We start from the raw sequence: 14,236 nt of genomic DNA on the forward strand, positions 1-14,236 counted from the left end.
TTCAGCATTTTGAGGAAACTCCACAGTGATTTCCATTGTGGCTATACCAGGTTGCACTTTTACCTGGAGTGAGTAGTGTTCCTTCCCCTTATACACACCAGCATTTATTGTCATTTTATATAATTTTGTTTTGTTTCTTTTTTGCTTTATCTTAGCCCTTCTGCCTATGGTGAAATAAAATTACAGCATAGTTTTAATTTGTATTTTTCTGGTGGCTAAGGATATGGAACAATAAAAGAAAAAAATTCCTAAGTGTATATATTTCATCTTTTGAGAATGCTCTGTTTAGGTCCATGTCTCATTTTTAATTGTGTTGTTTATTTTCTTGTTTGTGTGTATGTATGTATTCATGGGTGTAGTCTGTGTGCTTTAGTGCTTTGTGAAGGTCAAAAAACAAAGAAAAACATTGCGAAGTTAATTTGCTCTTCCTACCTTTCCCTGAGTTTCAAGAGTGGAATTTAGGTCACTAAGCCTGAATAGCAATGAACATTACCTGCTGAGTCATCTTGATGGTCCCGTTTGTTTTCTAATAAATTAGGTTGCTGTGCCCAAGTCAAGACTACCAGAGAGACACCACCGGAATTCAGTCAAGTCCAGAATGCAAAAGCAAGGTTTATTCTTTCCAGACAGGCTGGGAGCTCGATCACTACATACAATGCAGCTCAGTAGGGAGAACTCCCATTTCTCATTTGGGGTTGACATATATAGGCAAAAACCACAAGCCAGGTTTATTTAGGGTCAAGGAAGTTGATCTTGCTAAACAAAGGGTCTGGACTACTTCTGCATACCCCCTTCCTGTTTTAAGAGGCTACTTCTGCTTCTGTGCACGTCCCTGTCCTCCCTCAAGCAGTTACTTCTGTATCTATCTACTCCACAAAGTTGGGTGTTGACAGTTGGCACATCTTGGAACATCTTATGGTTTTTACTTGAACTCAGTGTCCTAATCAGCTTTTGATTTTGCAAAGCTTTTAAATTTTTCCATGTCTTTAAAAAGTACATTTAGGACTATTTGCGGGGCTAGCAAGATGGCTCAGCAGGTAAAAGCACCTGCTTTTAAGTAGAATGATCTGAGTTCTAACCTCAGGATTGAAATGATGAAGGTAAAGAGAAGAAACTAGGCCTTTAATGGTCCCTTGACCTCCAGTCATGGACTATAGCATGCAAAACCCACAATGCATGTATGTATTCACACACATAAAAATAAAACCAAATGTAATAAAAATTCAAGAAAATAATTTATGAACCAAAATTATTTCCAATTTTGTAACTTTTGACAGCAGTTTGTCTGCAGGGTAGCATTTCATTCAATAGTGAAAGAAGATGGCACAATAAAAACAAAGAAGAAGATGAAAATTAGGACTTTAGCTGTCCTACACAGTATCAATTAAGGTTGATTGACCCATGAAAGAATGTAAAAACACCAAGAATGCTTAAATATCTGGAATCTAAACTTAATTACTACGACATGTGCTCTGCATTTTCAGCCAGTTCTATGAAGAGGGAAGAAGCAGGAAGCTTTCCTTGATGTGTAAGAAAGACACACAAAGACTAGAAAGATAGCTAAGTATGTAAAGGTGCTTTGTGCCAAGACTGACAGCCTGAGTTTGAGTTCTAGATCTCACACATGATGGAAGGAGAGACTAACTTCACTGAGATGTCCTCTGACTTCCATATGAGTGACAGGGCATCCTTTTTCCCAATAAAATGATTAAAAACGTAATTACAAAATGTTTTTAAAGAGAAGCAAATTGCAGGAGTACACTGCATCAATGCTAAACAAGGGGAATGAAGATAATCACAGATAAAACACACAAACGCCTGAGCTACAGCAGAAGGCAGTGGAGTTGCTAGCTAACTGGAAGACAGATGGAGGTACAATCTCATGCATAAGAAGCAGACTGGCTTTCTTCTATGGGAGGAATTCTGAATAACTTGATTAGATTTTTTCTTTTATTCATGTTTTAACAGAAAATTATTTCAAATGGGTTTTTAAATTAAAAGAAATATTTCTGAACCTCTGATAGCAAGAACAAACCAGATAAAAGTAGCCCAATTCTTTCTAGTAAAGAGAGCCGAAGAAATGAAAGTCTATCAATTAGTTTTTCGTCTATTCAATACTGAGGGATGGAACCCTTTTCTTCTGAGATTATGTAGCCAACTAATTTCAAAGGCCATTTAAGAGCAAGATTGGATTCCGTTTTGGAAGGAAGAACAGAAATACCAATAGCAGTCTATGATCTTAAATAACAGACTAGAGTCTAAGAAAGAACATGGAATGAATTTTTCAATTTTTGTTCTAGTACTGAACTCACATTTCCAAAGAGGAACAATTTAGCTGCTTCTATATCCTGTAGCTATTTGAAAGTTATGAGTCCTTTTTATAGGTCTGTAAATACTGTTATTATTATTACATTCTCCATTTCTCTGGAGTTTGTGGTGTTCATAATGACAGCAAAGTCTTACATGGCTAGGGAATATTAATCACTTTAATAACAGTGGTTACCCTGTGATAGGTTTTCAGCCTGGCATGCATGTATAAGCACAGGTATGCATACATCTAAGTGAGCTAATTTGTTAGTCAGTTTAGAATATCCTGGGATGTAAGAACTCCCACAAGCAGAGAAAACATTCCATCAGGAGAATATTGCTTATACAGCAAGTGACCTGAAAAAAAAGGATGTAGGGAGACAGGAAGGAGAAATTGAAGAATGGAGAAAAGAAGGGATAAGGAAAGAAAGAGGAAGAGGAAAGGGACGTAGAGGTCAAGGTAAGGTAGGAAGGGGGAGAGAAGGAGAGATTGGGAGCAGGATAGAGTGCCGGAGAGAGTCCCTGATTATCTACTACCTTCACTCTGTCCTGCATCGCCCTGATCGCTCACATATCACCAGCTCTAGATGAACCCATGGATGGTTCTGAATCCTCATGATGCAATCACTGGGTCAAAGTACTTGAAGAAAATCCCATTTTAAAGAGGAAAAATTTATTTTTCCTCATAGAAAATAGAAGTTCCAAGGTGTTTCTGCCTCCTGTTTCTGGAGTATTCTAAGAAAACAAGACATGGCAGTTGGGAATGTGTGGTGTACAGAGTGATTGCTCATCTTATGGATGTGGTATGCGACTTTTCCCGGAGAGGCATGAACAAGCATCTACTCTTCCCAAATATGGAACTAAGACAAATCCAAGTGACTCGATCCAAATCTAACTTGGGAAACCCATAAGTATATTAGTAGCATAGAAGTATGGGTGGCTGCTTATAGGAGCATAGTTAATAGGGAAGTGGCCTATACAAAACCCATCCCAGCATGTGTGCTGCATCCCCAGAACTTCTTGAACAACTTGTAGGTAGCTTCACAGTTTATAGTCCCTACCGCCTAACAGACTTTGGTGAAGAAGAGAAGCTTGGGAGTCTTTTAGCTTTCAGAGGCTTCCTATGTTGCTTGAGTCGTTAGATTGCAAAGTCTTAAAGATCCAGGATGGCATGTTTCAGTTTAGAACTCTGCAACCACCAGTGAGCCCTCCTCCAGAATGAAAGTTTCCATTATTCATGATATTTTTATAAAACAAACTAGAAGAAAAGAAGGGCATAAAAAGAAAGATGGAAGAGCAGAGGGAAGGAGATGTCTGGAGGGAGAACAAGAGAGCAAAGCAGAGGAAGTGGGTAGGATAAGAGGGAGAAGGGGGCAAGAGGGAAGAGTAAAAGATGGTAAGCAGGGGCTGGAGAGATGGCTCAGAGGTTAAGAGCATTGCCTGCTCTTCCAAAGGTCCTGAGTTCAATTCCCAGCAACCACATGGCGGCTCACAACCATCTGTAATGGGGTCTGGTGCCCTCTTCTGGCCTGCAGGCATACACACAGACAGAATATTGTATACATAATAAATAAATAGATGTTTTTTTAAAAAAAAAAGATGGTAAGCAGAAAGTGGAGGCAATGGGACTGGAAGAAAGTGGGGGGAGATGGCAGAGCATAGGAAAGGGAAGTGGAGAAGATGGGAAAGGGTGGGGGAAAGGGTAAGAGGGGAAGCTGGGGGTAGGATGTGGTCCCTGAGGGAGTTACTGAAGATCTATGTTCTTTTTTTTTTTTTTTTGAATTTTTCTAGACAGGGTTTCTCCATAGCTTTTGGTTCCTGTCCTGGAACTAGCTCTTGTAGACCAGGCTGGCCTCGAACTCACAGAGATCCGCCTGCCTCTGCCTCCCGAGTGCTGGGATTAAAGGCGTGTGCCACAACCGCCCGGCTAAGATCTATGTTCTTCAACTTAATCTTACCTCTATGTGTCCATCACCCTTGATATTCACCTATCACATTATAATCCCAACACTACACTAATCCAAGGGTGAGGTCGGAGTCCTCATAATCCAATCCTTTCCCCAAGGTCCTCCTCTGAACTAGGCTGCCCTGGATAGCTCTCTTCCAGCATATGAGCTTAAATCTAGCCATAGCAGATCACTTGTATTTAAATACTAAACAGTTCAAGTAAATCATGTTTGAACAAACTTCCCAAGAATGATAAGCCTGACAAGAAATAAATATTAAGTTTTAGCAGAGATTTTTTTATATTGATGTAATGTAAAACCCTTCCACTGAAGTTATTAAGGAAGGAACTTTGCATGACAGCATGCTATGCAATCTAATGCCAGTTTGCTTTTGTGCCACCTCTCAGTGTTTACTTGGAGTGACTGAGATACCTGAATGGCATCTGAAATGCTCTGCTGTAAATTAGCTTTGGAGTTAAGCTACTGAGACAATCTTTAAAATAAATGAAATACTGCACATTTTTGATGTGACTCTCGTGTCTGATTGTCACATGAGGAACTAGGTTTCAATATGAGGTTCTAAGTGTTTCCTGTCTCCTTTTAAAAAAGATTACTCATTTTTGCATTGTGCATTCCTGAGTGTGTATGTATGTGTATTGTTAGAAACAAAGAAAGACCTTGCTTTTGTACAAAAGAACTAATGAAGAAAGTGAAAGTAGCTTACTAAGGCATGCCTTTTTGTTAAAAGGCTGTACAAAAAACCAATAAGGCAAAAAAAAATGTACAAAAAAGGCAGTATGAGATAAAATGTCTGCTAAAATACCACTGACTTTGGGGCTGGCATCTACTGCTAGGTATGGTGTCTGTACTCTTAAGTGTGATCTATATGTCCAGTGAGACTCCACCACTGATGGTTTATTTTCCTTTGGAAGGTATCAATTAAAGATAGCTTTTGATTACAGATGGGAACCCATGTCCACTTCCCCAACTCAGCACTGGGACATTCTCTAGCTTAACCTTGTGTAGGCCCTGTGCACACTGTTGCAGTCTCTGTGAGTTCATGCATGCATCCATCCTGCTTTGTCATGCATCCCCTCTGGCAATTGCAATCCGTCTACCTTTTCTTTCACATGGCTCCCTGAGTCCTGAGTGAAGGGCTGGTTTAATGAAGACAACTAGTTTAGAGCTGAGTGCTCCAATATCCTTCATTCTTTGCACACTGTCTAATTGTAAATCTCTGTGTTACTTTCCATTAACTAGAAGAGGAAACTTCTCTAACATTGATCTATGGATGGAGCATAATTTTGTTAGAAATCATTTTATTGCTATGTTCTTTTAACAGAACAATAGTATTAACTCAAAATATTTTATTATCTTAACTTGACATATATTCTTTGTTCATGGTACTGAGTCCCATATAAATGGATAATATACTTTGAACATATATCCCTCATCACATTTAGGCTTCTATCTCTCTCCCTTCTTACTCACATTTGTTCATTGCATGTTCATACACACAGATAGGACCTTAAGTATTAATATAAAATTCAGCTCCATTTATAAGAGAAGGCTTGTGAACTTGACTTTCTGAGACTGACACAATGTGCTTATTATAATCATCCACAGAGAATGCCAGTTGCCAAAGTCAATGAGTGGGTGGAGTTAATGAAAGGAAGGTTTGGGGTCCGTGAGACCCTGGTGATGACTCTTCTGTATCTTGACTGCTGGGGGTGATGTCATCAATGGCATAGAAGTAAACACACAAGGAAATGAATTCAAGGACACATAGTAAATTCAACAAGGAGCAAGGAACTTACTATTTGAGTCCTTTTCTCTGTTCTTATATACCATGAAAGGACTATGACTGAAGAGTATGCAGGACTTGCAAGTGATAGCCTTCCACTAGAATTGTGTTAGAACCTACACTTACATAAAAAATATATATTAAACAACAGACTGATTAAACTTTAGTAAAGAGAGAATATGAAAAACTATTCAGATATATTTCTGAACTTCAGAAAAGTAAAAGATTCAATTATCCTTAATATTTATCAACAATTTTCCTTTATCCTTTCTCCCGAATTTCATATGTATATGCAATTTCTGACAAGTTGTGATACAGTTTCTAGTAATCTTATCCATAATAGTCACTTGCATTGGGAAAATTCTGTTTTTAGTAATCTCAAGCTTATTTTATTTGCAGTAAATCAATATGAAGGTAAACTACATGAGCAATGAAAAATGGAATATTCCAAATGTAAGAAAATATGAGAATAGTAAGTTATCCCAAGCATTAGTACTGAAAACTTTAACAAGCTTTCGGATGCCATGTGTGTGTGTGTGTGTGTATGTGTGTGTATGTGTAGATAAAGAGAGATAAGGATTCCTAGCTGAAAAGAGTCCAGTATGATGCGTTCTATAATGTAAAATGACCTGTTTGAAGGGACTTGAAAGATGGCTCAGTAGTTAAGAGTGCTTGCTGATCTTCCAGGAGACCCAAATTCCACTCTTAGCAACCACTTGTAACTCCAATTTGAGCTGATCAAATACTCTCTTCTGGCCCTGTGGACACCTGGACACAGGTGCACACTCACACATAAGTAGAAATAACAATATATTTAAAGAAGAGGACATGCTTGAGGATTACAAACACTTGTTTTGAGTATTTGAATAATTATTTATACCTAAGACTGTTTAGTGTTGTATACTTTCACTGCAAGGTCATATGTAAATACTGTAGCACACATGTGTACATGTGTCTATTCATGTGCATATATTCATCATCCTAAAAGAAAGAGTAAGCAAAGCATGTAAAACTTGCTCAGAGGTTAAGTACTTGCCTGTGATGTGAGTGTCCCTGGTTCTAACTTCCAGTGATGCAGAAGATAAACTGTTGGGTTTTTTAGAAAACTCCAAACTGACTTTGTGAGTATCTGAAGGGTTTGATTTCTTGTAGACAAGGGCAATCAATTTGTTCCTGAAGTTTTCTTTGGCATCTTGGGCAAGATAATCTGTAGGTCTGTCTAAAGCTCCTCAGCATCCTGCATCCTTACTGCCCTCTGTCACTGGCTTTGTTTTGTAAATGTAATATCCTTCCACAGGTACTTGTTATTTGAAACCTTCTGTTAGAATTCAGTAAATTCAATGTTTTTCAAGTCATTTTGATTTGTATGTGTTTATGAGTGTATATCACATGTGTGCAAGTGCCCATAGAGGTGAGGAGAGGTCTCAGATACTCTGGCACTAGAGTTACAGGAAGTTTTGAGCTCTCCTAGGTGGGTGCTAAGAACCAAACTTGGAACTTTCGGGAAAAGCAGTAAAGGCTGTTAACTGCTGAGTGCTTTCTCTATCCTCAAGAAACTTCAAATTTTGACCTTTCTGATTCCTCAGTAAACAATCAGATGTATATCTTTTTTGATTATATGCTTTTTACATCCGTATATAGTCATGTCTGGTGCTAAAGCAGAAATCAGATACTTCTCACATTTTTAAGAAGCTATCTTCTCAGCCATGGTTTTAGTTAATGGATGCAGTGGACTATATTTGAAATAAGTGACCGCCCTTCATACTGCAGAGAAGCCACAGCCAGCTCTTGGTACACTGAATGCTGAACTTTTCAAAGATAAAATCTAGTGAGATTAGTACATATCTTTGACATTTAGTTTTCAGTCAGCGGGAAGGTCATAGCTAAAAGGTCACCGAGAAGAATTCGCTCATTCACAAATAAACAATGCTGTTATTTTGCAAAAAAGTGACAAATTGTTTTGTATAGACCCATGAATGTAAGAAGGTGTTACAAACACAACTTTTTAATTCAAGCCATAGTCTTCCATTTCTGGGCTTTGGAATATAAAAAGAAAATCAAATCATTCTCTGCTTCCAGGGGTTAATGTGTAATACTTGTTTTCTTTGTAGCTCTCTACTCTTTGAACTTGGCATTCAAGAATATGATTTGCGTAGCACTTGCTAGGTGCTAATTGCGCGGTACAATTTTGCATTCATTCTGTTTATTTAAATTGCCTTGAATTCGAAAGTTCTCTCTTGTCTGCGATGTGCCCCCACCTCTCTCATATTTAGCTTTTCACAAAAGGCTAAATTTCTGTTAAATAGTGTAAAAAGTGAGGAATAGCTTATGATCAAAGGCACAGAAGTGGGTCTTGCCGAAGAGTGGAAAAACAGTAGTTCTTCCCTGTTCTTGGGGTCTATGTGTCAGTGTTTACACTGGGACAGACCTTTTAAGTTGGTATCAACTAAAACAATTGCATAATAATACTCTATGATTTATTTAAAAATTTGAGACCTAGCATGTTAACGTGTTGGAGGTCTAGGCAAGATAGGAATGAAAGGAGAGTCTCCATTTCATAAGACTCTTTCTTGCAAAACAAAGCAAAGCGTCAAGAAACAATCTTTGAGTGTCAAAGTCTATTTCAAATGCCCACTTCAGATTGATGTCTAGTTAATGTGCATTTTGAAGCAAAGTATTTTAAATCTTAAATCTCATTCTTATAAGAAAAACAATGCAATAAGTTCCTGACTTTGTATGTCTTTTCTTTTCAGATGAGCTAACAAATTCTTCAGAAACAAGATTGTCGCTAGAGGAGCTTTTGGGGAAAGGATTTGGACTTCATAATCCAGAAGCTCGGTGGATCAATGGTAGGTGAAAAACTTTTCAGGTATAGTGTTGGTTTTGAAATCTCTTTAACTGAAAAAAAAAATGACGCTTGAACTGAGTGTACTGCTGTAATTTTTTTGAGATTCACAAATGTGTTATCTACTGGGTGAGAACTCAGGCTCATCCTAGAGAGAACCAGGATCTCAACAATGCATCACTACCTCTACAGCTGTCTTCCACATATAAAACTAACTGTAGTGTCTCTACTGTACTTTGTCTTTCTGTCTGCCCTAAAAATAAAACTGCTTTAACTTTTCTGAAATAAAAGTTGTATTAAAATAAGAAAATAAAACAAAACCAGTGTGTGGTAACTTGAGCATTTGTTTGTCTTAATGGAAGCTAAGAAGAGGAGTTACTAGCTAAATTAATCAAGAAAAATATATTTGTGAAGACAGTTGCAAGTCTTCTTTGTGTGTGTGTAATTTGTCTGACTGTGAGTGCTAAACGTCTCAAGGGAAAGAGTTAATTGTTGACATTCACTTTCTTTAGATGTAATACTTCATTTATTTTCATTTGTATGAAAATAATATATCATTTACATGAAAATATGTATCATTTGTATGATAGGGCAAAATTTTGCCTTTTTTCAGATAAAGATGATCTTATTAATGATCTATTTCTTCTTGAATGTTTTAACAAACCCTTAGAATGGCTATTCTAAATGTTTAGAAATATTTTCATTGAGATGTATATAGTCTTCGGGTTTGATTAATTTTGCTGTACAATATGATATTTTTACACGGTAGCTCTTTATAATAAAGTCTTAATAGTAAGAAATTAACCATTAATTATTAAGTAAAAATTTAACTGTTAAGAGAAGATATCTTAACTCATGTGGATAAGGGTCAAATCAAAATTATTTATGTGATATCAATACAGTTCATCAAAAGAAACCAGAATGCAAATGTATCATTTAAAAAAAAAGAATGTCTTTAATTGATACCTATTGCCATTTTTTCCTGAACATATGTCAGTTAATATTGGCTGGAATATGACTGTGTGACATGGCATTTGTCTTATATAGAGAGACTACAATGAAGGGATTTTCTTAATAATATTTTTGCATTTTCCTTTGTAATTGTTCATAAATTTGAGACCAGCTATCTACAGAATTTTGTCTTTTCTCTATGATGGCTTACCTGGTATAGTTTTGTCACAAATGAATATATTTTTTAATTTAAAAATAGCTAGTAAAATACATTATTATCAAGAGCTATTCTGATGCATGGGTTTCCCCTTGATCGTTATTCCCAAGATGTGATCACAGTTAATTGTTCTCATAATTGTCAACACAGGCTTTCATCGAAGGAACTGATAAAAGGGATGGTTCTAGAGTTCTTTAAACATTAAATTTAGCCGGGCGGTGGTGGCGCACGCCTTTAATCCCAGCACTCGGGAGGCAGAGGCAGGCGGATCTCTGTGAGTTCGAGACCAGCCTGGTCTACAGAGCTAGTTCCAGGACAGGCTCCAAAACCACAGAGAAACCCTGTCTCAAAAAAATCAAAAAAAAAAAAAAAAAAAAAACCAAAAAAAAAAAAACATTAAATTTAAATTCAAACATTAAATTTAAATACTGTAAATTATTAGATTTGAAATGACAGCTCATCCTTCTCACTATTGACTGGGATTTTGAACCAAACTGTAGATATTAATATTGTCAGACTCTAGAAAGGAAGAAAACCCTTTAACCCCTTTCTCAGACTAGCTTGTACTGTTTATCATGCATTCTTCTTTTGTGTACAGTTGACACCGTGGTATCATAGAACCTGAGGAAACAGACATCCCAGCAAAGAACTGTAGGCTAGGTTGAAATACACTTCAGATTAGGACACAAATATTGCTTTTACATAGCTCAAGATTTGAAAGTCATGTATTAGGTGTTAATTGCATTTTTTTTTTTTTTTGCAATTTCCTTAACCATCTTGGATTAACTTGATCTTGAGATGGTACATGGGGGCAACTCTGCATGGCTAAACCACAGCTATGACAGCCTAATCCATTAGAGAAATAGTGTCTATACAAGGATTTGCTATCAAAGTAATCCTTGAAATTGGGATATGTAGGCAGTCCGTGTAAATACCACTGAAGATGATGCCATATTATTCGTAGCTGGAAGATAATGACTGTTTTCAGAGTGGTTGTCTTCCTTGAGTTACTGGGATCAAAGCCTGGGTCCTGACATTTCCACATAAGCCAGGCTCAGCTACTCAGCCTTAATAATCTGATTGAACAAACTAGGGATAGCAAAAAGGAAAAGCAATTATTCAGCGTGATCACATTGAGAAGAATAAAGAACGCTGGAACTGCACCCCTTCCCCAGTTATCTTTAGGGTTCTCATGTCAGGATTAGGCTTAAATAAACAGCAAGAGGTGTATTTGTAGCTAACAGTACAAGTTGAAGTTTTATTTTAACTTATTGCTATTTCCTTCTTGTCTGGGTTCCAGTGTCCCCTGCGTGATTGTAAGAACTGTGTGGAATTCCTTTCCTTTGAGACATAGTTCTCTGTGGCATCAGGCCTCAGTCTTTTACTTCTCCTTCCATGAAGTTCTTGAGTAAACTCCAAATACATTGGGATCCACTGTTTTAAAAATCTGATAGTCAAATGGAGGGACACAAGTACCTCTTTAGAATACTCTTATTCCTTTAAAAATAATTTTTCTTTGAAAGTTTCATACATTTGTGCAATGCATATTATTTGTGCCCATTGAGCACTACCCCCTCTGACTCTCACTCGTGTTTGTAGCTCATCTCCCTGAAGGATTTTTTCTTAGCAGGGCAGTAACAGTGGGTGGATCTGTGCTTTGTTTAAACTCACTTTTCTTGCTAGCAGTCACTAGACACTTACTTTATTTATATATTCCAAACATACCCAAAATAATTGAGTAGGAGCCACCTTCATTGAGGGGGTAACCTTGAACTCCTTGTGAACAATTATATCTGAAAGTGAAAGATTGACTTTCTTTTCACTATTATGGTTTTCTTAGCATAAAAGTCACCTGAATGAATTCAAGCCCAGCTCATTTTGAAGCTTCATTTAATTCTTGGAGGTCATCCTATGAACGCTTAATGCATTATCGGTCAAGAGAAGGAGGGTTGCCTAGCTGGCACTGGCACGTGTGTTGTCATTGTCTATGTTGGTTCTCCAGTGATGTATATGAGGGTGTCACTGCAGCCTTGGAGAGGAGCTGGTTCATGGTTAGCTAAATAACTGGCTTGCCACACTTTTTTTTTTTTTTGTCCTTGAGATCTCCATATTTATAACATCTTCCTACTTACATCTCCTTGAAGCCTGGAAATCTTTCTGCTTTTGAAATTGTTAATCTCTGCACCTTTATTTGGTAATCAGTTTGAACTCCGGTGAATCTAATAGTGAATGCCTTCTCTGTACAACCGTTAATAGATGACATCACACATGCTGTGTGTAACAGCGTGTGACACTAAATTCACCCACAAACATGAGGTTGAATTTAGAAAATTTTCCAGATAGAAGGACAAGAGAAAGTCTGTCTTATTTTATTTGGTAATATGCTAAGTTTATTCTTTGAAAATTTCGTACATGTATTCAATGTATTTTGATAAAATTCACCCCACTTTTCCCCTGGCTACCTCTAGAGCCTCCCACTGTCTCTGAACCCCTCCAACTTTGGGTCCTTTGTTTAGATATTGCTTTTAACCCACCAAGTGCAGTTATGGCTGCTCATATGTTCATGGGTGTGGAGTCATCGACTAGAGTGCTGTCTATTTACCAAGGGCCACACCCTCACAGAAAGCTGACTTTCCTAGCCCATCAGTCATCAGCTATTCACAGGTCCTCAGCTAGGGTTGGGACTTCAGCTTTGTGAGCTCCTACTACTTGTGGGATGAAATGTTGACCTGCTTGATGCTGCACAGGTATTCACTGCAGCAGAGCAGATTTCACCCATCAAGTGTAGAGCTTGCTATCTGATTTGCTGTTTCTCTCTGAAAGACCGTTCTCTTTTCTAACACACAGACCATACCCATGACAAGTTCATTCATACAGAGCTTTTGCTCCATTCATGAGTGTTATGATAGTGTCCTAAATTCACCAGGTACATTCATGTACATATACAGTCAGCAAAATTGGCATGTCTTTAATGATGTATTTATTAGAAAGTGAACAACACTGTCAATGTAAAAATGAATATGAGATAATTTATTCTGGACCCAAGTATGATTGACCATGCCCTGAAAAAACAAATCTAGATCACCCAAATTCCACATTCTAATGTAGTAATGGTTTGGTTAAGTAAGAGAATGAAGAAAGTTATAAACAAAAGGAGATACTTTGAAAATGTATTGGAGGAGATAGTAAAGGGCAGGTTACAGCAGAATGAGGGGACTCTGACCGGGAGGCCTCAGATGCTGTCCAATGATGTTCTTAGTCTTTGGGTTGCTGAGAACTAGGGTTCATTAAATCAATGCATTTCAAAAGGTTTTATTTGTTAGTGGTAAGAATGTTATGTCAGACACATAGGTGAACTAACAGGGGTGCTGAAGATAACCAAAGACGAAATGTAATTAGGCTCCAGAACCTATGATATTCTAACCTCTTTACAGTCAGTGAAGACCTCATCAGTTAAGCAGCCTTGCACACATTTCAAAGTGTGAGATGGCATGTTATTTTCAGGAATTTTCATGTACCACAGTGCACAGCTTAGGAGCCTACGCTGTTGCATGGCAATGGCTTGGTAGATTATCATTGTTTCTCTTTCTTTGTTTCCAGTTTTCTTCAAGAAATGTTTCTGTGAACATAAGATTTGAAACTAATAATAAAGAAAACTTATCCTCATCTTTCACAGTTTCAGGAATCCCCAGTGTCCCAGCAGTAAACCGTCATACACACATCCAACCTCCCAAAAGTAAATGCTAAGGTGCTTTTCACATCCAACACCCCTGGAGTCTGGGCCTGCACCCACACTCTTTTCATTATCTGGAGTCTTTTTCTAAATCTGCTAGCCTAAGTTGCATGCTGTACAAACAGCTGATATCCATGGCAGCCACTCTTCTCTGTCAGTCATAAGGAACATCTCTCTTAGTTAGCTTACTTGTCAACTTGACAGAGCCTAGAGTCACCCGAGAAGGAATGTCTCAACTGAGGCCTTGACCAGAGCAGAATGACATATGGGCATGTCTGTGGAGCATTGTGTTGAATGTTAATTTATGTTGGAGGGTCCAGCCCATGGTGGGTGGCAATATTTCTCAGAGGTGTTCCTGGATTGGATAAGAAAGCTAGCTAAGAGCCCATGGGCAGGCTACCAAGCAGCATCCACTCTAGTTTCTCTTTGTTCT

At 37.8% G+C, this 14,236-nt stretch overlaps 1 protein-coding gene across 1 annotated transcript in view; it reads left to right on the top strand.

The window, feature by feature from the left end:
• Dpp10 (dipeptidyl peptidase like 10) overlaps window positions 1-14,236 on the top strand; it is a 742,401-nt gene that overhangs the window by 165,035 nt on the left and 563,130 nt on the right. Inside the window, exon 3 of the mRNA XM_057769460.1 lies at window positions 8,811-8,906. Coding sequence (XP_057625443.1) covers window positions 8,811-8,906 — 96 coding nt within the window. The remainder of the gene's footprint in view (window positions 1-8,810; window positions 8,907-14,236) is intronic.

The sequence above is a fragment of the Chionomys nivalis genome, chromosome 5, assembly GCF_950005125.1.
Source record: "Chionomys nivalis chromosome 5, mChiNiv1.1, whole genome shotgun sequence".
Classification (NCBI taxonomy): domain Eukaryota; kingdom Metazoa; phylum Chordata; class Mammalia; order Rodentia; family Cricetidae; genus Chionomys; species Chionomys nivalis.